The sequence below is a fragment of the Rhineura floridana genome, chromosome 2 (assembly GCF_030035675.1).
Source record: "Rhineura floridana isolate rRhiFlo1 chromosome 2, rRhiFlo1.hap2, whole genome shotgun sequence".
Taxonomy (NCBI): domain Eukaryota; kingdom Metazoa; phylum Chordata; class Lepidosauria; order Squamata; family Rhineuridae; genus Rhineura; species Rhineura floridana.
In genome coordinates this window covers 86,392,085-86,416,870 of record NC_084481.1, presented here as the reverse complement: position 1 = coordinate 86,416,870, position 24,786 = coordinate 86,392,085, and the positions used below count along the sequence as shown (strand labels likewise).

The window sequence follows — 24,786 nt, the reverse complement described above, 5'->3', positions numbered from 1 at the left end:
CAGCAACTTTTGTGTATGGCCTGCTTGGACACCAAGATCTTTCTGCAGAGCAAAAATCACTCTCCCTTTGCCTTTTATCTCATCCATCAGCTTACGGATGTCCCTCTCGCATTCATTTTAAAGTAAATGGGGCTAAATTTTCAGAAATAGGAAAATGCCAAGCAAACTGGGTAGTGGATCTGTTTGTTATCACTTTAGCAGCATTCTGTGTTGCCAGATCTCTTCTTGCATCTGATGTGACCCTTTGATCCAATAAAAATTAATAGCTTGCCAGCCTCCTTATTCTGTTGTGTCCAGGGAACAACAGAGCTACAGCAGGGGGAAAAGAATCTATCATTCTGCCTGTGCCAATTGGTTCCTCCTTTGCCATCATTTGGTATATATATTACAAGGAACTTCTGAAATCCACACTCGGTCCCAACTTCTCCTCCTGCACTTCAACTGTACAGTGCAGTAAGAAATAGTGCTTTAATAAAACAAGTACTACTATTACGGAAACACCTTCAGTGTTTGGTCATAGGTTTATAGTCTAGTCTCATTTCAGCACTACAATTTTGTCACTGCTCCTCTTCTACTTTTGCCATTTAAAAATACAAAGACTAACCCATTTCTCGGTCTGTAGAATGTATTAGATCCAGAGAAGACCGTGTGAAAGTACAAAGTGCTTCCATGCATACACCAGGGAGGCTGAATTTGTCATCTGACAGCAGCCCATCCCACCGCATAAGGTACTGACTCCAAGGGGATGAAGAACTTATGAGGAGGGTTCTGGGAAGATTTTATACAAACACAAAACACTGAAAATATCCCATGCACATATGGAAGGAACCACATGCTTGGTCAGGGACCAAGATTCATATTCCTCTTCGTGGAGTGATGGAGGCAAGGACTCTGAATTTGAAGGAAAGGACAAGCAGGGCCATCCCCAGAAGTGCTGCTATCAGATGGAGACCTGTGGAGACAGTGCCCAAGGTTGTGGCACTGCCATCCGCTGCTTCAAAGGCCTGCAATGTAGAAAACTTTGGAGTACTTGAGGATCCCTCCCTCTGTCACAGCAGGAAATTACTAGAGAAGGCTGGAGCCCTTTAAGTCTAGCAGCAGCTTGCAGCACAGGTGGTGCTAACAATCAGACTGCACCTGCAGCTACTACTAAGGACTCAGTTACAGCTTGAGTCTTGCTATAGTAACTTCAGAGCTCTGTGTTCCCCAGAGCACTGCCTGAACCCTGTAATCTCACCTGAACCTCATCCCGTCTTGCCTTGTATCCAGCCTGGACTCTGCCTTGCCATCTAATTCACACTCAGAGTAGACCAGCTAGAATCAATGGACCTTGCCAGCTAATTCATACTGAATGGACCTGTGAGAATCAATCGACATGACAAAGCTAAGTCCTTGATTTAGCTGAATTCATCCCATTGCATACATTCATTAGTGTGTGTGTGTGTAAACATAGGCACACACATACACATGTATTGTTGCCATTTTCAAAACAGCCCCCCCATAATTTACCTTTCCAAATTCACAGCACAGTCTACTAAATACAAAAAGAAGAGCATATGTGTATAACAGCAGTTGTGGGAAGCACCAAATGGGGACAAAGAGGCCACTAACTTCAACAGGGGGTTCTTTTTGCAAACTTCCTTTGGATTAAACTTGGATTAAAATGCTGCCCATTCTACAAGTGATACAGCATTCACTAGCGCATGTGTGTCTGTTGTATCTGTTTCCCAGTAATTAGTATCCTGGGGAGAAATCTCATTGCTGCTGTAGTTATTTAATCTAATAAAGTGTTGTGATGAAGCCAGCCAGAGGTATTTCTGGAACTGAATTAGACCAAAGTAACTTTAACATCTATGACAATATCCCTTGACCCCATCTTCATATCCTGTAGCTGGAATTATAATATTTCTTGAGATGTTTCCTTAGTAATCATGTATATCCTTATCAAGAAGATAACCAATCAAAGGCACATCAGCATAATTCAATTACAAAAATATAAGGAATTGGAGGATAGTGTGTGTACTAAGAAGAAATAAGAAAATAGAAATCTTACACGAAATGTCAGCCCATGCAGAAATAGTTTAGAGAAAAGGAAGTAATCACCAGCGATTTTGCCAGAGCTATTCGTTATTCTGAAAGAACTTCTGTTTTCAAACACCTTGCCTAGGGTACACTATGATCTGGATTGACATGGGGCTAATCCATTAGGAGTCTGGTAAATCCTGCCTTACTGCAGAGGTTGGATCTAGGTGACCTTCTTCTGATCTCTTTCAATCCTATGATTCTCTACACTCACTAGAATTCATTTTTTCCAACATGAGAGTTTGACTTCTGTTAGTTCCAATTTGTCCTTTGGTAAACCAGGACTTTTCCAATTTATTGCTACTGTAAAGTAACATGATGGACTCAGAAGAGATAAACTGAGAAGAGGTTTTTTTTAATATATGGATTCTATTACAGTACTGGAAGGTATGCTGCCTTCCTGAAAAACACTGTTTGTTCCATTGAAATTGCTGTCATCCATTGAAAGTTGACTAGTGTTGCACTCAATTACTGAAGTGAAGCGTAAAGCATCTCAGATTTTCAGAGCACAAATTCACAGTCTTACTACAACTGGTAATTTGTGTGTAAAAAGTTCATGCACGGATCATCAAACTTGGCATCTTCCTTTGTGGGCTGTCCAGTTACTATGATATCGCTGAAACTAGAATTTAAGCCACATTATTTATGGCTCCATTCATGTGCGTATTTCCTTGGGATCAAGCTGCAGCGAGCATACTAAAACTTACTGCCAAGTAAACACGCATAGGATTTGTATCCGGTGGCCCTGCTTGGTGGTTTTACAAAGTAATCTTTTGCATGTCTGTTAAGCCAGTGCAAGAGGAAATAGGAGTACTGTAATTACTGAGTTGAATCCAAATTTCCTCTGAGCCAAGTTCCACTCAATCAATTATCCTATTGGTGGAAGAAAAGGCACTTTTGCCAATTTTCCCTTCCCCTTAGTCCCCTGTGCCCTCCAACATCTGCTCCAGAGGGTTGGGAACCTTCAGAAACAGTGGGACAGCACCATATATACACCATCCTCCGGTAGGAGCCTCTGCTGCATTTGAGCCCATTTGGCAAACAGAAGGAGTCTTTGTGTTTGTGGAATGACAGGTCTGGATCCAACCCAGTGTATGTTACCAGCTTATTAACTACTGGAAACAGTGTATCACTAATGATGAATTTGTGTCAACATCTGAAGAAAAATTACGAAGGGTACTGAAAAGTAAAAAAAAAATGCTAATGGCTGAATAATATTTCACTGCAGCATGTGTGCATACTGCCAAATTATTAAGATGCATTGGAAACATTCAGCTTTTGCTGCTTTGTGAAAGAATCTAGTCACATTCATCCCATATATTTGTTCCACTCTTATTTCAGTCTAAACAGTCATGGCTTCCCCCCCCCCCAAAAAATAAAAAAATCATGGGAAAGATAGTTTCTGTAGGGTGCTGAGAGTTGTTAGGAGATGTTATTCCCCTCAAAGAGCTACAATTCCTCAAGTGGTTTAGCAATCAATCCCTTTTTCCAGGGAACTCTCGTAATCGCAGGTCTGTGAGGGGAATAGGGTCTTCTAACAACTCTTGTTAAGCTTCACAAGCTACACTTCCCATGATTCTTTGGGATAAATGTGCAATGTGAATGTGACTTCTGTAACCTCCTGGGAAAGAACATGCAACCTAATGCATTACTCAGTGAATAAGTAAAAACTGTGCAGCATAATAAAATGACCGATTCATGTACTTTAAAAAGATTGAATCCCAAATATTTAGGAAGCAGTCTGTATGTTCAATGGGAACATTTATGAGTACTGGGAAATTAAAGTGTCACCCATAAAATAGTAAAACTCATTAAAGCAGAGTTTCCTTTTAAAAGCTATGAATTAAGTTTATTTCTAGATTGGTAATAGCAAGGCTTCTTGTTTAAATCGCCTCCGTTTAGCATTCCTCAACATTATTAAACCATATTAACCAAAGTGTTGTTGGAGCTCAGACAAAGTTTACTCCTTGCTTAGTATTTTTATTAATTTAAATCAAACCTGAAGGCACACCCACTAAAAGGACTCATACCAATTCATGATGCTTATTGCATTCACTTTTTTTATTTAAAGTATTCTATTCATGTACAGAAGAGTAAAATATCCTTTTAGCACACACACACACACACACTGCTTTTATAGTATGGAATTAAAACGACAAGAGTGACCTCTAGTGTTCACCAACCCATTAGAACTCCAGAAAAAGCAAGTTCTTACCCATCACTGCATGAAGAATGTCATTTGTTTAAAATATATTCCCACCATTTTTAACTGCAATCAGTGAACAGCTAAGCATGTAGCTAAGCCACATCCAAAACAAGGTCCAACAAAACGCATCTCTTTAAAGGCAGATGTCATCATCTATTTCCTATAGTAATTTGTATAGCTGGGTTTCGATTCGGAACTACTTCAATGGACAGGTATGACCTCTGTAATTTCTCCTGGCATAAAGGCATTACACAAACTAACCCAAATCTAGCAGTGTTTTATGGGCAATTCATTTAAATCCTGAGTTTTCAACACTGCCACTGTCTCCTATTCCCCCCCCCCCATTTCACCTTCTAAAGCAAAGCACTGACTTATATTGCACTCTTAGGCTGCAATCCTCATCACACTTCCAGGGGAGTAATCTTTGTTTAGTTCAGCGGGACTTACTTATGACTCAGCATGCTAACTGCATGGTTAGTTACCCACAGTCATGCTCCAGGATTACCCTGGCAATAGCTCCATGGAGGAATCAGAAATGAAGCTCAGCAAAAGTATAAGTGTGCTTGGCTTCCTGTCCCTCTTTTGCAGTGATACTGCACTCCACAGAACATCTCATCACAATAATTGTCTAGCAACACCTTACACAACTAGGACAACTGCAAGAACAAACGTGTGTGTGGGGGGAATATCCTCATAACACTTTAGGTGAGGGAGGTGGATGGAGAAGAGCTTATGGAGGCTTCTTGTCAAATGGATGACAGAATCATCCAAGTCAAACAGACAATGGTTTCAGATAGCAAAGAGAAAAACTACAGATGACAGTCCAATTGTCACATTGGCATCACTGCTCTTTTCTTTCATATTATGGACTCTTTGACAGTCACATGCACTTCACAAGTCATGCTCTGTCAAGATCTGGCTTTCTGCCTTCCAATATGTAGTCAATCTGCCCTGGAGTGGGGGAACAGACACCAGGATTTTTACCTGGAGCAGCCGCTGCTGTTAGTGTGGTTCGGCTATTGTTTCCTGCCTTTCCTAAAAGAATAATAATAACACCAGGAATGCAGTGGGGAGGGTGGGAGTCATTCCATGACTGTAGGATTCAACAAAATAAAAGTATGAGTGTCATTCAGTTTAGAAAACGGGAGGGTAGTTATGAATCGTTCAACCCTCTGCAGAAGGCACTCCACACTCTGCAACAGAAGTGACTGAAGGCATTTCCTTGACATCATCAGCGGCATGAAAAACGAAGTCTTAACAGAGGAGTATCAACAAACAGCAATTCACCCTGGGATGCGGGGAGGGAGCCACCTGAGTTAAAAGAAGCCCCGGGCACATCGGTCTATTGCAAGGGGAAGGACGCGCCGTTTTCATGAAAGGTCAGGGTGGGAAGAGGGCCGTCACATCACCTGAGCTCCCCGTTATACAGAGAGGCCGGTTTGCAGGGAAAGCGCTTCAGCGAACTTTATCCGGGGAGCCGCGCGCCTCTCTCCCTCTCCCTCTCCCCCATTACGAGAAAGCAAAAAACCTCCTGGCTCCAGGAGCTCCGCCAAACGTGGTGTAAGCAAGGGAAAGGGCTCGCTGGAGACTTACAGTTGGGTGCCGCCGATCCCAGACGCCAGAAGCCGAACAGCAGCAAAGTCACGGCGCGGAAGAGTTGAGGGATAGGCTCCATTTCCTTGCGCTGTCCCTGCCTCCTTAATCCCTGAGTTCAGACAGCGGCTGCTTTGGCTCGGCTTCCTTTGCCTTTGCTCATTTACTCCATCCGGCATCCAGGCATGCTTTGGAAAACGCTGGGGAGGGGAGCACGCCAAAGGCCCCCCTTCCTGCCCCAAATCTGCTTGAAAGGAGCGGCAGGCCCAATGCACAACAAGCAAACGGAGCTGTGCCTCGGTGCCAAAAGGCGCGCGTCAGGCAGGTGCTGAAATCCACCTCCAGGAGCTGCTACTGGGATCCAGCGAGCCCGGCGCTGAACAGCTCCTTATAGGCGCGAGGAGCCGACTCCGCTCACCCCACCTCCTCTCAGCCTCCTCCCCGTCGCACCTCCCGGCTCTTAGGGAGGATCCTTTCTGGATACTATTATCCCGCCCTGACGAGAAGCGTCCGAGTTACAGTGGAAGTTGGCTGCTCATCGCATCGCATCTCTCTCTCTCTCTCTCTCTCTCTCTCATATAGGGCTAGTTGGCGGTGGGGGTAAGAGCTAACATCACCCAAGAAAAGGTGGGAATGGAAGGAAGGAAACTGTGTGCGTGGGGAGGGGCAAATCTCTGTGATCTTGTCTGCAAAGGGAAAGAGAAGGGAGATCTTAGACGATGAAAGATGCAGGGGAAAAACCTTTCCCTTAAAAAAAAAATTCTGCATCTAATTGCATTCTGTGTATTTATTGCAAAAATAACAAGGAGTCTAGTGCCCCCTTGAAATCTAAGAAATTGTTTGTCGCATGAGTTTCTGTAATCCAATTCATCGGATGCATGAAATGGACAGCGTTGATAATCGTGTTTTGTCTCTCTTTCTCACTGGGAGGCAGAAGGAGGGAAGGAAAGACACAGCCGAGGAAGCTCTTTTCTATCAATAATAATAATCAAAAGGCTGCTTATTACAAGATGAGATTTGAAAATGAATGAATACCTGCTGAATGAGATGAATGAAAACTGCCTGAAAACAGAGTCACCATATATTTTCATTTATTAATAATCTGCCCATGCAAATGCAGAAAAGCGCTTCAAGCAATTGGTGGTCACTTCACCACTGCACTTGTACAGGGCACATCCTGGGCTGGAAACTCCGTCAACTATTGGAGCCGAGTTTCTAGTTGACTGATTCATTTGTGCTGACTGTCAGAAGAATCCAACTCTTGCTCTTCTGTGGGAAAGGAGAAAGTGTCAGACTGAGAACCCCCCTCCTTTTGTACCAATGATGCCAGGTGGGATATATTGTCCTCTTCCTTGTTGCACTCATTTCTGATCATCCCACCACACTGCTGCTGCCCTTTCCAGCACCTGAGCTTAATCATTCCCAAAACTTAATCTTGCTGCTCTGCTGCTGCTTTGGACCACATCATAGCAGCCTGAATAAAAAATGGATAAAAAGTGCATTAGTGATCCCAACTTTAATCCTTGAAGAGATCATTTATTTGGAGCATTATGGTCTTTGCTGGAAGTGATTTTCTGGTCTGCATCATTAATAAACGTGCCAGAGAGTGGTCAGAAATAATTAGGAGGTTTTTTTAGATCACTTGCCCACATTTTTATGATGGGCCCATTCAGAGTGGAGCTCAAAATTGCTGGCATGGTGAAACAAAGAAAGCGGGGAGGACACACACACTTTGGATGTTTTGTGGAAAACTGCTTGCTTCTTGATTAGAGAGCCTGGAGAATTAAAAAAGCAACAGCAAATGGGATTGTGAGCTTTAAAAGGACAATCAAACAAAAGCTAAATCACATTTCTATATGAGGTTTTTGTTGTTGTTGTTGTTAAAGCTGCTACAATGATTCCTTAGGAGAACTTTATATAAAAGAGAGGAGACAGGGAGTGGAAATCAACGTTCTGTGATGAGGGAGGGAGAATTGGTTAAATTTCTGTAGTTTTTAATTGCAGGGGAAAGACAAACACATGGCTGGAAAAAACATCCCCAAAATAGCAAAAAAGGAAAATGTAGCAGGAATCTCACTAGACTACTTGAACTCTCATCATTTCCAAAATAACAACAACAGCAATAACAAAACAACAATAATGATTGTATAGTATCACCAACATACAGCCATGGCCCTTTACAGAGTGCAGGGAATTGTGGGAGGGGGGAGCAGCTCTCAACCACACAAGCTAAACTTTGACAGAGGGAGACAACAGAGAGGGAATACAGGAGAAGATAAAGTCTGGCCAAAGACCCAAGGGATGAATTAAGACAAATACAGTTATTCATAAGTCCTTGTCATTCATTCTCATGAGTGCATGGGGGGTGAGGCTATTCCCAATGAACATGCCTTCACCCTGTGCATCTATGAAGATGACCCCTATACACAGGGGTGTAGTCATCCCAGGATTCATGGCGTCTCAGACCCCTTACTTTTTTGGGAGCAGGGTTCCTATGTCTCCTCTATCCTATGAGCCAATCAGCATGAAAGAGGATTGTGTTAGAAGAGTCTTCTAACATGCTTCCTTGCCCTTTCCTGCTCATTGGAGCCAATCAGAGTGAAAGGAAGTAAGTCAGCCAATGAGAAGACTCTTCTTAGTAGCTAACACTCTCTCCTTTAATGCTGATTGGCTCCTAGGGACATCTGTTATTGTGGGAGAAGAATTAACAAGGATCTGATTCTCAACCCAACAGCAAAAAAAAGAGTCATATTTGTGACTATCATGAAGGGACCCTGCACTTCTGAATTTGCCACTACACTACTGCCTATGCAGATACAGGTATGCAGGTGAAAGGGTTCTTTACTCATGTTCAGTTGAATGTGAATAGATGGTGTTGTGTGGCCTGCAGGCATCATGATAAGGGCTAAGAGGGCACAATCCTTCTCTCTCTATGTGTTCAATGTACATATGGAGAGAAACCAGAGAAAAGGCCTTTACTTGAGCTTAGGGTCAATAGGGAATGAGATCTAAGATACTGAGCACAGGTGTGGTGGAAGGGGTGAGCTTTACAGGAGTGGCTTATAGTAGCTTGCAAAAATGTGTATATTAGGGGAATATTGCGTACAAAAATCTGTGTATCAGGAGAAATTCATACTACAATGGTGACAAATTTTCATGAGAACTTTAAAAAAAAACACAAACTAATGTGGAAATTTGGAGAACTGAAGTTATGACTGTAAAAATGAGAAGTAGAGAGAAACGGAAATTGACATATTCAGCCATCTCTACTTCTCACACATTTTCTCAGTAGTGCTGTTGTTAGGCAAACCCTCATATTCCTGTTAGGCAGTTGTTTGATCAGATAATGGGATCAAGTCTGACCCTATTTGAGCAATTTATTCACCAGCACTACCTTCCTTGGATTTCATACAGCAGCCTTGTGTCCCAGGATTATGGGAATGGAAAGTTCTGCAGCTGTTTCATGAAGATGGTCGTGTAAATAATGCTAGAGGGACATTGCATTGGCAAGATTGTATTAGGAGCTAAGATGTTAATTTAAGCAGTGGACCTTCAACTTGGTGGATCTCTTAGATGATCGTCTTAGTACAAACTGAAATATGAAGAGTTGATAAAGGTAAGCATGGAGAAGGGAGGCATGCTCAGACACGATACCTGGTTTTGAAAACTGTATTACAACTCCACATAGAACGGTCTGCTTAAGCATTCCAGAACCTAAGAAATGCAGGTTTAGATTTGGGGAAAGAATGAAAAAAGCACTAAAATATTCTTTCCTACAGAGCAGGTCTGAACAACTGGAGATCTCTGGCTCAAATCTGGCCTTTTGAGCAAATGCACATAGTATTGGGCTGTAAATCTTGCAAATCCTCATCTGCCAACTTGAATGTGTCCTTGAAGAATACCCAAAGAATGGCTGGTTACGATGAGTCCAGAAGCAAAAATGGGACATTTGTTGCCACAGCCGTAAATAGCTGGCAAATGGGGGAACAGACTTTGGCCAAGCAACCTTGCCTACCCACACTCTCTCTCCTTAAAGCAGCTGTTTGCCAAACAAGCAAATCCTAAGCTGTTGAGCATGATGGCTCCAGTGCAGTGGCCACGCAAGGGTGTTTGGTGAAAGAGCCCCTCCACTGCACCCCTGAAAAGCTTCTGATGGCTAGTGAAGAGACCGAGAAAGTGAGGGTCAGAAGATAACAAAGGAGCAGAGCTTGGAAGTAATTCATTACAAGTAACAAACTACTTGTAATTCATTACTTTTTTGAGGAACGAGTGGGTAATTCCTTTACATTTTGATTGTAATAGAACTAGAAGTAATTTTATTACTTTTATGGAGTAATTGTAATATTTCCAGCATTACTTTGGGGCATTACTTGGGGGGGGAGCAGGGGAAGTATTCTGCTCCTCTGATTTGTGGATGAAAATCATGTGCCTCAAACTGGGCTTCTGTGCAGCATTGCTCTTCCCTCATGCTCTGTGTGTGGGTAGGAGGTAACGAGGGAGGAGGTGGAGAGTGAGACCGGGGTGGAGAAAACAATTGTTTTAAAAAATGGATGGTGGTTCTGAAGAACGTAGGGAAAAAGGAGCCAGAGGGCAAGAACATGGATAAAGGAGGAGAAGGAGGGAGCAGCAGAATGGAGATAAAGAACTGTGGAAGTGAAAGATGGCACAGAGAGAGAGTGTGTGAGAGAGAAAACTGTGTTTGCACTTGCCACACAAAGTGGCCTCCACCACCCTCACTGGCTACTGTGCTGCATGTGCAGTATTTTAACATTTTCCATCTCGGGAAAATGTTTGCTTGGGTGAGTGTCCCTTAGATGGTGGCAGGGCAGGGTCCGGGAGATGGTTAAGTGAGAGAGATTATGCTTGCTGGCTGAGGGGGGGGGGTCGCACTTGGTTTGACATGCAAAGATCTGAGTGGTGGCCTCTGCCTCCCTCCCCGCCTCCCTTACCAGCAGAGAGACCACCACTCCTATCTTATGGATAAAAAGAATTATTCTACTACCTCTGTATATGCGTGTTTATTTTTTAATGTTGTGTTAGGCTACTTAGTTGTGCATCAACCAAGGTCAGCACCTTGTAGGCATTTTTTTAAAAAGTAACTGAAATGTAATTGTAGTTATTACTTTTGAGAAAGTAATCAGTTACTTTCAGAGCAATTGTAATCATAACAGTAATTACTACTTTTTTGGGCCATGTAATTGTAACTGTAGTTTATTACTTTTTAAAAGTAATCTTCCAAGCTCTGCAAAGGAGTAGGTGTAAGGAGGTATGCACATTTTGGTTATTTTCTTCTTTAGTTCATATTAATGGATCAAGGCATAGGAGCTCAGTTGCAGTGCACTCTGGGAAACAGCCCGCATGACCCCGAACATCAGGGTGCCCAGAATTGCTTTGCTGACCTCAGGATGACATCAACCAATTAGTTAGTGAATAATGAGGAAGGTTCCAACATTGAGGTTTTACCTAAGGAATAATCCCTTTAAATTGACAATGGCCCCTAGCCCGATGTATAGGTCAGATTAATGTAACACACACAAGCTAGGCAAGTTCTTCCCAGAAACAGGAATTTACACTCATACATACCACCAGAGACAGCAGGAATAATATTTAATGTTACCTAGGTAAGGCATATAGTCCAAAGGAAATCCTTTCATATCCCTAGATCACTTACCTGCATCCTCTCCGAGTTTACCTGGAACCCAATGAGACCCCAAAACACATTTAAAGTAAAGGTTTTCCCCGGGACAAACTGTGGCTCCAACAGTTTCCTGGACAAGTCACATCACCAACTCACTGTACTAGACCTTGGACTAAAGAAGAGTGAGATCTTTTGTGTCTGGTTGCTGGCTAATTCAGAAGGGACAGCTTAACTCTTGCCAGACATAGAAGTCTTGTTCCTGACTTTGTGTCTCAACTTCTTCAGGAAAGGTATATTCTTCTCCTCTCCTCTCCTCTCCTCTCCTCTCCTCTCCTCTCCTCTCCTCTCCTCTCTTTTTCTTGGGGTATTTTTTTATGTGTGTGTGAGTCTATGTACTCACTATCTTGAGTGTGAATATCTCTAATTTTCATAGCTCTAGCATGTGATTATATTAGCTGCCCATTTGTTAACTGTAAAGTGAATGCTATACTTTCCTTTTGCTCTTTTAATAAGCCAACCTTTATTATATTCACTAATAGTGGATTGGACTGTGAAAAACCAACCCAAATTGTGTTTGCATTTTGACAAATTTGTACAGTGGTCCAATATCTCAGAGAGGAGGTCGGGTCTCCTGCTCCCCTGCTGCATTCACTATAGCTGCCCAATGTCCCTGCTTTTAAAGTTTGATAGAAATATCTGTGGGCCATAGGTACATTCTTAAACCGCAGGGTTTTTTGCCTGTTAGTGAAATTCTCTGCTTTTTAATCCAGGAGGTAAGAAATGGGATCATGTACAAGCTTGCTGAGAATTGATTTGTTATTTGCATGCTTATTGAGTTCAATGGGATTTACTCCCCTGCAATCATGCTTATGATAGGTGAAACTGACCACAGGGGATGGAAAGGGGAGGAGCAGGAGGGAGGGGAGGGAGGGTGGAGGGGAGGAAAAGGACAGGTTTGATTATTTGCATGTTTATTGAGTTCAGTGGGATTTACTCCCATGCAATCATGCTTAGGATAGGTAAAACTGACTGGGAGGGAGGGAGGGCTGGCTGGAGTGGACAGGGGAGGAGGAAGAGGGGAGGGGAGGAGGAAGAGAGAGGAGAGGGAAAGGAGGGGAAAAGCAGGTCTGATCATTTGCATGCTTATTGAGTTCAATGGGATTTACTCCTATGTAATCATGGTTAAGATAGGTAAAACTGACCATGGGGGAGAAGCAGGGGAAGAGGAGAGGAGAGGAGAGGGAAGGAGAAAGGGAGGGGAGAGGGGAGCGGAAGGAGAGGGAGGGTGAAGAAGGGGATTGGAGGGGAAGGGGCAGGGGAGGGCAGGTTTGATCATTTGCATGCTTATTGAGTTCAGTGGTGTTTACTCCCGTGCAATCATGCTTAAGATAGGTAAAACTGACCATGGGGAGGAGAAGGGGGAGGGGATTGGTGGGGGAGGGGATTGGAGGTAAGGGGCAAGAAGGAGGGGATAGGAAGGATGAGAAGGGAGGATGGGTTTGACCACTTGCATACTTTTTGAGTTCAGTGGGATTTATTTCTGTGCAATCATGATTGGAAATGGACTGCCTTCAAGTCGATCCTGACTTATGTTGATCCTATGAATAGGGTTTTCATGGTAAACGGTATTCAGAGGTGGCTTTACCATTGCCTTTCTCTGAGGTTGAGAGGCAGTGATTGGCCCAAGGTCACCCAGTCAGCTTCATGGCTGCGTGGGGATTCGAACCCCGGTCTCCCAGGTCATAGTCCAACACTGACCCAGGGGAGGGGCAGGGAGTGGAAGAGGAGGGGGAGGGTAGGAAATTGGATTGGTGGGCACTGGGCAGAGGGGAAGCCCCTTTCCTTTCCAAAAGGAAAATATTGTGAAGAGTATCATTGCTTTTCAGCATTTCCCCCACCTTTTTATTCTACAGCAGGCACATGTAGCCTCCCAAACAAATGTAAATCAAAGCTGTCCCTGGCCACATCCATACCAGACCTTTATTTCACTTTGGACAGTCATGGCTTCTCTCAAAGAATCCTGGGAAGTGTACTTAGTGGAGGGTGCTGAGAGTTGCTAGGAGACACTCTGTTCCCCTCACAGACCAGTTTGGCCACTGGAGCTCTGTCAGTGGAATAGGAGTCTCCTCTCGGCACCCTTCACAAACTACATTTCCCAGGATTCTCTGAGGGAAGCCATGACTGTCTCATGTGAAATCAAAGTCTGGAGTTGGTGTGGCCCCCTGATTAGCCTAGCCAAGCAGCTGGTAGTCTGGCTTTTAGAACAGTGACAGTTGATTCTTACTGAGCATGCCTGACATTATCATTCAGTTCAATGCAAAATTTATTAAATTAATTAAAAATCAGTCAGGCATCTTTTAAAAACTTTTAAATGGCAGAAGATGAATGTCAGCATACGGGGCAAGGTCAGTAACAGGAGTACGGGAACTCTGTGAACATGGCTGATGTTTAATGAATTTCAACATTATGAGAACTCTGACAGAAAAAAGTCCAAAAGGGATCTGGCATTTTTTTCTCTCTCTTTAGACTTTGAACTCTCAAGTCTTTCTGACTGTTTTGAGTTTCTGAGTTCAGGAGTATAAGTTTTGTAAGGTTTTGTTTTCAAATGAGCTTATGGGAAGCATCAGAATGGCATGGGGGTATTTTTAATTTAACATTGCAGAATGTGAAAAATCCACGCTGGCTATAGTATACAGCTACACCCATAATCTTTGTATGGGTTTTTTGAGGGTTATTAAGGGTAGGATAACATATTTAGAGCAACATGTGGGTTTTGAATCCAGCAAAAGGTTCTGCTATGCTCTTGGGAGTATGTTTAAGTCTTGTGTGGGCTGGACACATCAGAAGTACATGTGTAGCATAGGTAAGGAGAGGCCAGGAGAGCCACTTCTGGACAGTATGTTACCTTCTCAGGATGGATGCTGGCTGGGAAAGAAACTCTGTACCTGTGGCCCATTGAGAATTCCTGTCCTGAGAATGAAATAATTATCCTGAAAGCCTCAACATGCCTTGCTCCAAGGAAGCAGTGGGTGGCCTTAAGTGATGTAGCCTAAGATACTTAAAAAGGAAGGGGGTATTATTCAGTATATTAAATAAAATATTTCCTGGTTCAGTGTTCTTTCTGCCATTGGATAGGAGAGATGATGGACTGAGGTTCTGAAGTGCCACTAGTCCCTGAGCTGATGTCAGTCCCCAAGACAGAAACATAGGAAGCTGCCTTACACCGAATCAGACTATTGGCCCATCTAGCTTAATATTGTCTATGCTGGCTGGCAGGAGCTGCCCAGAGTTTCAGGCAGGAGTCTTTTCCAGTCCTATGTTGAGATGCTCTCAGGGGATTGAACCTGGGCCCCATATGCTCTACAGCTGAGCTAGGAACCTACCCCTTAAGGGAGGCTGCAACATGATGAGGGAGGTATTTATGCACACCTCTTTGGTTTTGCAAACCATGGATTCCAGCTTTCCTCAGAGTATTGGGTCTATTTACATGCTAATGGCTAAATCCTTTCCCCCCCTCCCCTTTGGAAGCTTGGTGATTTGCATTCTGTGGTTGGGTTGATGATACACATCAAGGCTTGAGTCACATCTACTCAATTTCCCTCTGTCCTGTGATGAGAACTAACTTGAAAGGTGAACAGGTGTAGATGGTGTTTGGTCTGCAAATTATACAAAGGTTAATGAATCCCTTGTATTGGCTAAAAAAAACCTAGCTGGGGACAGAAAGTGTAGTAAAATTATGGTGATCTCAATTTGCTTTTTTCAGTCAGTTTATGCTATTTTATCCTTCAAATAAACTGTATTTCAACCATACCACAACACAAAAAAATTCCTTGCAAAACACTGAGGATTGGATTCAGACGCAGAATGTTTCTTTCATTTACCAAAGACCTTAAAAAAAAAAGATTTAGCTCAAGATCCCTGTGAGAAAAAAGAGAGCTGAAATCCAGAGCCATGCTGCATCTGCATATGATAATTGCAAAATCTCTTGCACAACTCTCAATGTGCTGTTACACAACATCCTGAACAATATCACACAATGGACACTTCCAGGATGTCACTATTTTCAGGTAGAATTCAATCATATACTGGCAAATTCAGATTGCACAACTATAGTTTATTTGATTGTGTAACAAATGTGCTTCCTCCCAAAACACTGGACGTTTTGTAATAGGGAAAGTGATGGGGAAATGCACTGAAAAGTGTGGGATTATACAGCCACGACAGCAGCTGTATTCTATAGTCAGCATGGATTTTTTCGCATCCCACAATGTTAAATTGAAAATACCCCCGCATGCCATTCTGATGCTTCCCATAAACTCATTTAAAAACAAAACCTTACACAATGTATAGTTATGAACTCAGAAATGCTTCCTTAACAACCCTCTAAATTTTTATGGTGATACACAAAATAGTCAGATAGAATCAAGAATTCAAAGTGTAAAAAGAGAGAGGAAAAAAACAGACCCATTTTGGACTTTTTTCTCATAATCTGTTGAAATTAATTAAAAATCAGCCATGTTCACAGAGTACCTGTAATCCTATTACTGACCTTGCCCCATACGCTGACCTTCATCTTCTGCAGTTTAAAAGTTAAAAATATGCCTGGCTGATTTTTAATTAATTTAAGAAATTTTGGCTTGAACTCAATAATGTTGGGCATGCTCAGTAAGAACCAAAGTCAGTGTTCTAAAAGCCAGACTCCCAAGCTGCTCAGCTTGCCTAATTAGGGGGCCACACCCACACTAGACTTTGATTTCATGTGAGACAGTCACAGCTTCCCCCAGAGAATCCTGGGAAGTGTAGTTTGTAAAGGGTGCTGAGAGGACATTCCTGTTTCCCTGACAGAGCTCCAGCGGTGAGTGGTTTAACGGTTAGCCCCTCTTCTGGGGATTGTAGCTCTTATTGAAGCTCTGTGAGTGGAACAGGGCATCTCTTAGCAACTCTCAGCACCCTTCACTAATTATACTTCCCAGGATTCTTTGGGAGAAGCCATGACTGGCTAAAGTGAAATAAAGGTCTGGTGTGGATGTGGCCAGGGACAGCTTTGGTTTAAATTTGGTTGGGAGGCTGCATGTGCCTGCTGTAGAATAAAAAGTTGGGGGAAACCCTGAAAAAGCTCCAGAAACAATTATGGAATAATAGCACCGACTGTTCTGCAGAATAGTTTCCAATGAACATGAGGATTGTCTCAGTTTGCACAAGATAAAACAGTGGGAGGTGAAATATATTCTAGCAAAATTCTAGGTGTGCTCTATGTTTTTAATTGACAATGTCCACCTTTCCTTAAGTGGAGTAGTTTAAGCATAGCAGGCTGAAAACATGCATCTTGGGCAGGCCAAGTTTGTTTTTTCCAACAGCTACGGTCATTGCTTAAGTAGCAACATAATGTAATCTGTCTTATTTTACATCAAACTTCAGTTTCAGATTCAACTGTTATTGTGCCCAAAATAGAAATAGAGCATAATCTCCAGTTTGAAACACAAAAGGCTATATTTATATGACATTGACCAATAAAAAGGCTTTGAAATTAATAAAAATAAATTTGACACAGATTTCTATGATGAATGAGAGAAACATAAGTTTCTAGGTTAGATTCTGTGTAGAAACAGTAGTAACACAGAAAAGTAGCAAAGTAAGAAGAGTGCCAACAAACATATAAAAATGTAATTCTCCATCTTTGGAGATGGCAGGTGTTGCCCCCACCCACTATATGCTCAGAGGCACATGTTACCAAATTCTTCCAAGCTACAAAGGCAGTGGATTGGACTGTGAAAGACCAACCCAAATGGTGTTTGCATTTTGACAAATTTGTAGGGCAGTCCAATATATGAAGGAAGAGGTGAGGTCTCCTGCTCCCTGGTGCATTCACTATAGCAGCCCAATTTTCCTGCTTTTTAAAGTTTGACAGAAATATCTGTGGGCTATACATTCTTAAACTGCAAGGTTTTTTGCCTGTTAGTGAATAACAGTTACTTGATGTAATGTTGTCTCTTCACAAGCAAATCAGAATGAATGCCCAGTAAACAGCCTGTCTGGAAGCAGCAGCAGACTGTGTGGTGGAGCCAATCCAGTGCTCCTGCCAGCACAATTGCACCACACCATCCTCATTGTCACTATGTCCCTCCCCCTCTCCATCCCAGTATGCTACATCATCTCAGCCAGACACAGGTCAGGTGAGTGGCGCAGCACCACATTGCCATCAGTTGCCGCCTAAAAGTGTCCAATGTCTTCTGCTTCTTCTTACATAACTGTTCACAGAACAGGACCACTGCCAGAATTTGTTCCACTAACACAGGGATGGGGAACCTGTATTCCTCCAGATGCAGCTGGACTATGACTCCATCAATAATATACAATACAATAAATAATACAATATTTTATAATGTACTTTCAATTTATTGTATGTTTCTTATGATGTTTGTATTGTTTGACTATTTGAATTTTGCTTTGTAACAGTGCATTATGTTATCTTTTTCATGTTGTGAGCCTCCTTGAGCAGAGATTATGGTGGAAAGGTGGCATACAAATAAACCATGATGATGATGGTGATGATGACTCCCATCACGCCCATAGTCCATCAACATCTAGAGGGCTACAGATTCCCGATCCCTGGAACAGTACATCTCTGCATCAAGCCGAGAATAATTTATTTATGGTTGAGGTCCCCTGCCCTCCAAGTTTAATTACTGAATGTTGGACTCTCTTTAGAATCTTAGGTAAGACAAATGACACACACACAAAAACCCTGTAGGATCCGATACCAGAGGTTTAGACAGGAAAGAACCAAACCAAGCCAAAATCCCTCTTGGGTTGCCTAGAAAAATAACACTGGATCTCAGTTTTGCCCTATTCATTCATTAGATGGTTAAGGGCTATTGGGATGGAAAGAAAAAAGCTCTCAAGTAGGGATGGGGGAAAGGTTTGATTTGAGATGGGCGAGAATGTTGATTCAGTTTGCATGTCAAGCTGAATTTATCAGATTCACTCTTTTCCAAAACAATATGAGAACTAAAACAGTCACCTGTCAGAATTTGCACTTCTCTGAATTTTGAAATGCAGTTCTCCAACCAAACAATATTTACAAAAATGCACGTATCTGGGGAAAATGTGCATAAAAATGAATATATAAGTGAAAATAACATATAAAATGCATTAAACTGGATACATTGCTTGCAAAAACGTATACATTAGTCAAAATTGCATACAACAATGTTTTTATTAGGAGAAATTGGCACTAAAATGCTGGAGAGTTTTCATGAGGATCTTTAAAAGAAAATTCACAAATTGCTGCAGGAATGTAGAAAACCAAATTTAAGACTGGAAAAATGAGAAACCGAAAGAACCAAAATTGACAGACCTTTTCATCCGCAGTCACAATTCACACTCTTCTCCACATGTGTGCACAAGAGAATGGGGAAGAATGCTGACAATTCTCCTTCAGTCCTGAGAGTGGAGTGATGGAGATGGGATGTGGAGTAAGCCACAGGTGGGCAACCTGCAATCTGGGGACTGCATGTAGACCTCAGGCTCTTTCTACATGACTTCCAAAGTCTCCTGAAGGCTACAGTGCCATCTGGATTCTTTCTTCCTGTTCATTTTCCTCAGTTTTCCTGGGTTTTTCCAGTGCATTCCCCCTCACCCTGTATTGTTTCAGAACCCTTGGAACAGGCCATATCTTAGTTGATTAATATATATATATATATATATATATATAAGCTGATGGTTTTGTAAAAATTAAAAATCCTGGTTGTATCACTTGGAGGAAATGGGTTGTATCCAATGCTCTGTGAGCAGAACTCTGCTCAAGCAGCTGGACTTCTCCTTCCTCTCCTTCCTCTCCTTCCTCTGTCTGCCCTCAAAATCTGCTCCCAAAGGTCCCTCACCTCTCCAGAGCTGATTTTGAAGGAGCACAAGAAGTCTGCAGGGGAGAGGAGGGGCAATTTCTGTTCCACAAACAGAAGTCTCTTGTGCTAGTGGAGCAGGAATGTTGGGTATAACCCAATCAGTCCCCACCTCCCAGCCTTATGACAACAAATAGACATGTTTCTTCCATGTGTGTGTGTTTGTGTAATACAGAAATCAGAAAGGAATTACTTTCACTTGCTTTCCTGAGTGGTAGCAGTATTGGCTTGTTGCACTAACAACCACAAAAATCCTCTGCATACTCCCATATATGTACGTGAGAGCAATGCCATCAAAGCCAGTGGGACTTACTTCTGAGTAGATCTGCCTAGAATTGGGAATACTAATATGAGGTAGCCATGGTGGAAATTGAAGAAGGGCAGTCTTTATTTCAAATTAGTTAATCCAGAAGATTTTGTCTCTGGATCTCCCCACCACAGACACATACTCATCTATGGAACAGCAAGAATAAACAGAGGAGTGTCTATGTAAGTTAATATTAATCAGAAAAACAGCTGAAGCTTCAGTGTAAAAACACTATTGGAATTTTTGGAAAAATGCTTTGTAAATCTAAGTATTATTTTGAGTCTGCCAGGCAACAAAATTATTTTAGTTGATCAATCATCTACCTTTTAACCATGGGCTAATCAATTACATTTAAATGAATGCACATTCTACCAACACCCCCCCCAACAAATCTTCAGATAGGAGCCTCTTTTTTTGAGATACTGAATGACAGTTTATTAAACTAGTGACTAACAGTGCAATCCAATACATGTCTGCTCAGAAGTAAGCTCCACTGGATTCAATGGGACTTACTCCCAGGTATGCGGGTATTCGATTGCAACCTTTGTTAAAAAAAAGTTCTTCTCCATATCTCCTTTTCTGCTTCCTATCATCATAATAAACTGCAATAAAAATGAACAGGCATGCTCTTAATTCACAATCCTGTGAATTCTCAACTTGAATACTTTGTACAGCATTCCTAGCTGGGTTAGCAATGAATGGTTCTTGCAATCAGAATATCTCTGTTAAGATATTTTGCACAGGATAAGGAAAAGCAGCCAGTGATTACATGTTCTACTGTTCCTGATTTATCTTTACATTTTCTTCAACCCTCTGTATCTGCGGTACTTGTTATATATTTCAGGGGGTTTAAGGTCTAATTATATGTTGGCACATCAGTGAACTAAGGACAATGAAACAGGCCAGATGACAGCTAGAAAGCAAGTGACAAAAGACGTGCTGTGAGGCTGAATGGGCATGACTGAAACAACATAACCATGCCTACTGTGTGGCAGTGTGGACAGCAAAAAAGGCCCACTTCTATGCCTCCATTCCATCCTCAAGTAGCCATCCAGTGGAGGTTTTTGTCTTATCCAGGGTCTGTTAACATCAACTCCAGGAAATGGAGTTTTAGACCCTCCGGAAGTCCACTGTGAATTGTTTCTGAGGCACTTAGAGGGTAAGGTTGCTTACTTGTGTAGCAACCTTGATATCCCATCCACATTTACTGTTGTCCCCAGTGAGGTGTCCAGTGCAATGTCTGCTGCAACTTCTTGGGATCAGTTGCAGTTGATGTGGCCTGATGACATGGACAAAGTGCTTGTGATGATGCATCCAGCAATGCGTCCTCTCAACCCTTGCTCTTCTTGACTTATTAAAGCTTGCCAAGAAGGTATGACTGAGTGGATCCAGGGTGTGGTTAATGCATCTTTACAGGAGGGAGTGGTCCCAGCCATCCTGAAAGAGGTAATGATCCCACCACCTCTGAAAAAGCCACCTTGGACCCATGGTTTTGTGACAACTACCACCTGGTCGCAAATATCCCCTTTTTAAAGAAGGCAATTGAGACAGTTATGGTGCAGCAAGTGCAAGTACTCTTGGATGAAACGGATTGTCTTGACCCATTGCAACAGGGGTTCAGGCCTGGTTATGGGACTGAATCAGCCTTGTTTTCCCTGATGGATAACCTTTATTGGGAGAAGGACAGCGGGAGTTCAACCTTGTTATTCTTACTTGATCTCTCAGCGGCTTTTGATACCATTGACCATAGCATCCCTCTGAGTTCACTTGATGAGATGGGTATCTGAAAGAGCTCCTGTATGCTTCTGGGTGCTCCTGGATCCATCTGTGTCTCTAGAGGCCCAGGTGACCTCATTGGCTACAGTGCCTTTTACCAGCTTCAGCTGGTAAGACAACTGCTGCCATTTCTGGACCAGGATAGCCTGACAACTGTTGTCTATGCACTGGTAACCTCCAGGCTGGATTACTGTAATGCGCTCTATGTTTGGCAGCCCTTGAGATTGGACCAGAAGTTGCAGCTGGTGCAAAATGCAGTGACTCAACTGCTCACTGGGGCAGGGTATCACTAACATGTTACTCCACTGCTGAAAGAATGGCACTGGCTGCCCACTAGCTACCAGCCCAAGTTCAAGGTTCTGGTTTCGGCGTACAAAGCTCTAATCTGCTTGAGACCAGGATATCTGAAATATCATCTTATTCCTTATATACCCAATCGATCACTCCACTCTGGAGGTGAAGGCCTCCTGCAGACACCATCTTATCAGAAGGTCCATTTGGCACAACATAGGAAACAGATCTTTAGTGTAGTGGCGCCTACCCTTTGGAATTCCCTCTTCTTAAATATTAGATAGCCACCATCTCTGTTAGCTTTTGGGGGCCTACTGAAGCTGTTCCCCTTTCTACAAGCCTTTTAAGTAGATACCTTATGCCAGTCTGTGTTGGAATTGCTTTTTAAGATGTTTTTAAAGCTGTTTTTAAAATGCTTTGTTTTAGTATGTTTTTGAAAAATGTTTTGTTTTAATATTTATTTAGTTATTTAGTTATTTATATACCACCCCATAGCCAAAGCTCTCTGGGCGGTTTACAGCAATTAAAAACATTAAAAACAAATATACAAATTTTAAAACACAAAAAATAAACTAAAAATACAATTTAAAAACAATTTAAAAACACATGCTAAAATGCTTGAGAGAAGAGGAAAGTCTTGACCTGGGGCCGAAAAGATAACAGTGTTGGCACCAGGCGCACCTTGTCAGAGAGATCATTCCATAATTTGGGGGCCACCACTGAGAAGGCCGTCTCCCTTGTTGCATCCTACCAGCTTCCCTCCAAGTAGGCACCCGGAGGAGGACCTTGGATGTTGAGCCTTGGATGTAGTGTACGGGTGGATTCATGTCGGAAGAGGCATTCCATCAGGTATTCTGGTCCTAAGCTGTGTAAGGCTTTATAGGTTAAAACCAGCACCTTGAATCGAGCTCGGAAACATACAGGCAGCCAATGCAAGCGGGCCAGAATTGGTTTTAGATGTTCGAACTGTCTGGTGCCTGTTACTAATATGGCTGCTGCATTTTGCACAAGCTGCAGTTTCCGAACTGTCTTCAAAGGCAGCCCCACGTAGAGATCAACAACTTTTTAAAATTTTGCTGAAAATCTGTCAGTCTAATTAGCATGTAATATTCAATCAGCATTATATAAAAGGAGTTGGACAGTGAAAAGAGTGGATAAGAGAAAAATCAGCTCATTTGAAATGCAATGTTGGAGGAGAGCTTTGTGGATACCATGGACCATAAAGAAGACAAATAATTGGGTGTTAGAACAAATTAAACCAGAACTAGAAGCTAAAATGATGAAACTGAGGTTATCATACTTTGGACATAATGAGAAGACTTGATTCACTAGAAAATACAATAATGCTGGGGAAAACAGAACAGAGTAGAAAAAGAGGAAGACCAAACAAGAGGTGGGCTGATTCCATAAAGGAAGCCACAGACCTGAACTTACAAGATCTGAACAGGGTGATTTATAACAAATGCTACTGGAGGTTGCTGATTCATAGGGTTGCCCTGAGTCATAATCAACTTGAAGGCACATAACACACACACACACGTTATATAAAAGGGGTGCAATTCTCTGTATTTTTTAAATTTAGACCATGAAGTGTTCTATAGGGATGATCGATTTAATATTGCTGAGTGCACTAGAAAAGGAAAGCAGAATCACATTGAGCTGAATCTCCTTGAATATTGCCCAGTTATGCTATTAGAGTTTGCTATTAGAATTTCCAAGCATCACTATATAATAGTTTCACTATACAATACTATTTGTACAATGCAGCAATTTGTACAATGCCTTTACCAAGCCAGTTCCATGCTGAGGTATAGTCCAAAACATCTGGAGGGTACCAGGCTGGCGAATGGTAGTTTGAAAGTATAATTGATTCCTGTTGTACTCCTGAAGTAGATGAAAACCTCATCAGTATTTTGGCATGGAATCAAAGGCTTTCTAGTAATTAATGTATAATACCAAGAGATCATATTTCCTCACATGTGTGTGATTCAAAATTAGAACATTCATAGTACAATGATCTTTGCAGCAGTGTGCTCCTCTTCAACATCTTTTCTGTTTCCTTGTAATTATAGTTGTTGTTGGTACCCCAGTTATGGTGGATACAATGGGCAATTGCAAGCATTCCTATTGGTAGGAATACATGCATGGCTAGTAGTAAAACAATAGTTATTTGGTTTAGGGATCACCAGACTTACAAACCTGGAGAACTTCAAGAGTGAGACCTAGTCTAGATTAGTGGCTCCAGAAGAAAATAAGTGTTAGATGTTTATGTGTTCTTTAAAACTATTCCTGCCAATAATTCTGCAGCACCCCAGAATAATTCTATATTATTCCATATTCTGTATTTTTCCTGTATTAGCCTCTTCCATTTTGTACCTTTTTGATTTCATCTTCTATTATATCTTCTGTTAATGTATTGATAGTAATACTTCTAGCACCCGTGATATAACTCCATGCACCTTTTTTCATTTTGAGCTACTAGATCCCCCTCCTGAAGTTTTTAGTGTATTTATAGGCCCATTCCAATGTGACTCATGCTCAGAGGGTATTACATAATTACTGGGACTGTACTGCTCACCTGGCCACCAGCACTGGACACACAGCTGGCCCACCCCATCCCAGATGCATTAATACAGACTGTTTTCAGTGAAATAGCCTATGTATGAGCAGCTGTTAACAAAACCCAACAAACAAACAACAGACTTCCATGTGATCAGGACTCCCAATCGCATGGAAGCCTATGTAAAAGTAGCTGCTCACATATACACTTTTTCAATCAAGAGAGCCCACACCAATTCCTTGATGTCGGTGGTGGGGAGCAGTGCAGCCCTACTCCTGGTAATCACATGATGCCCGCTTTATACAATTAATACATGAAGGGGGCTTTCAATAGTGGTGTTTTTGTGTCTTTCTTCAATTCTCTGTAGAATTGCTTTTGACAGGCACTATGTAAGTTGTTCTGTTGTTTGCATTTCCAACTCTTACAGTCCCA

At 42.1% G+C, this 24,786-nt stretch overlaps 1 protein-coding gene across 1 annotated transcript in view; it reads right to left on the bottom strand.

The window, feature by feature from the left end:
• Window positions 1-6,144, bottom strand: part of LOC133376648 (contactin-associated protein-like 5) — a 314,949-nt gene extending 308,805 nt beyond the window's left edge. The window contains exon 1 of the mRNA XM_061609196.1: window positions 5,882-6,144. Coding sequence (XP_061465180.1) covers window positions 5,882-5,963 — 82 coding nt within the window. The 5' untranslated portion in view covers window positions 5,964-6,144. The remainder of the gene's footprint in view (window positions 1-5,881) is intronic.
• Between the last annotated feature and the right edge of the window lie 18,642 nt (window positions 6,145-24,786).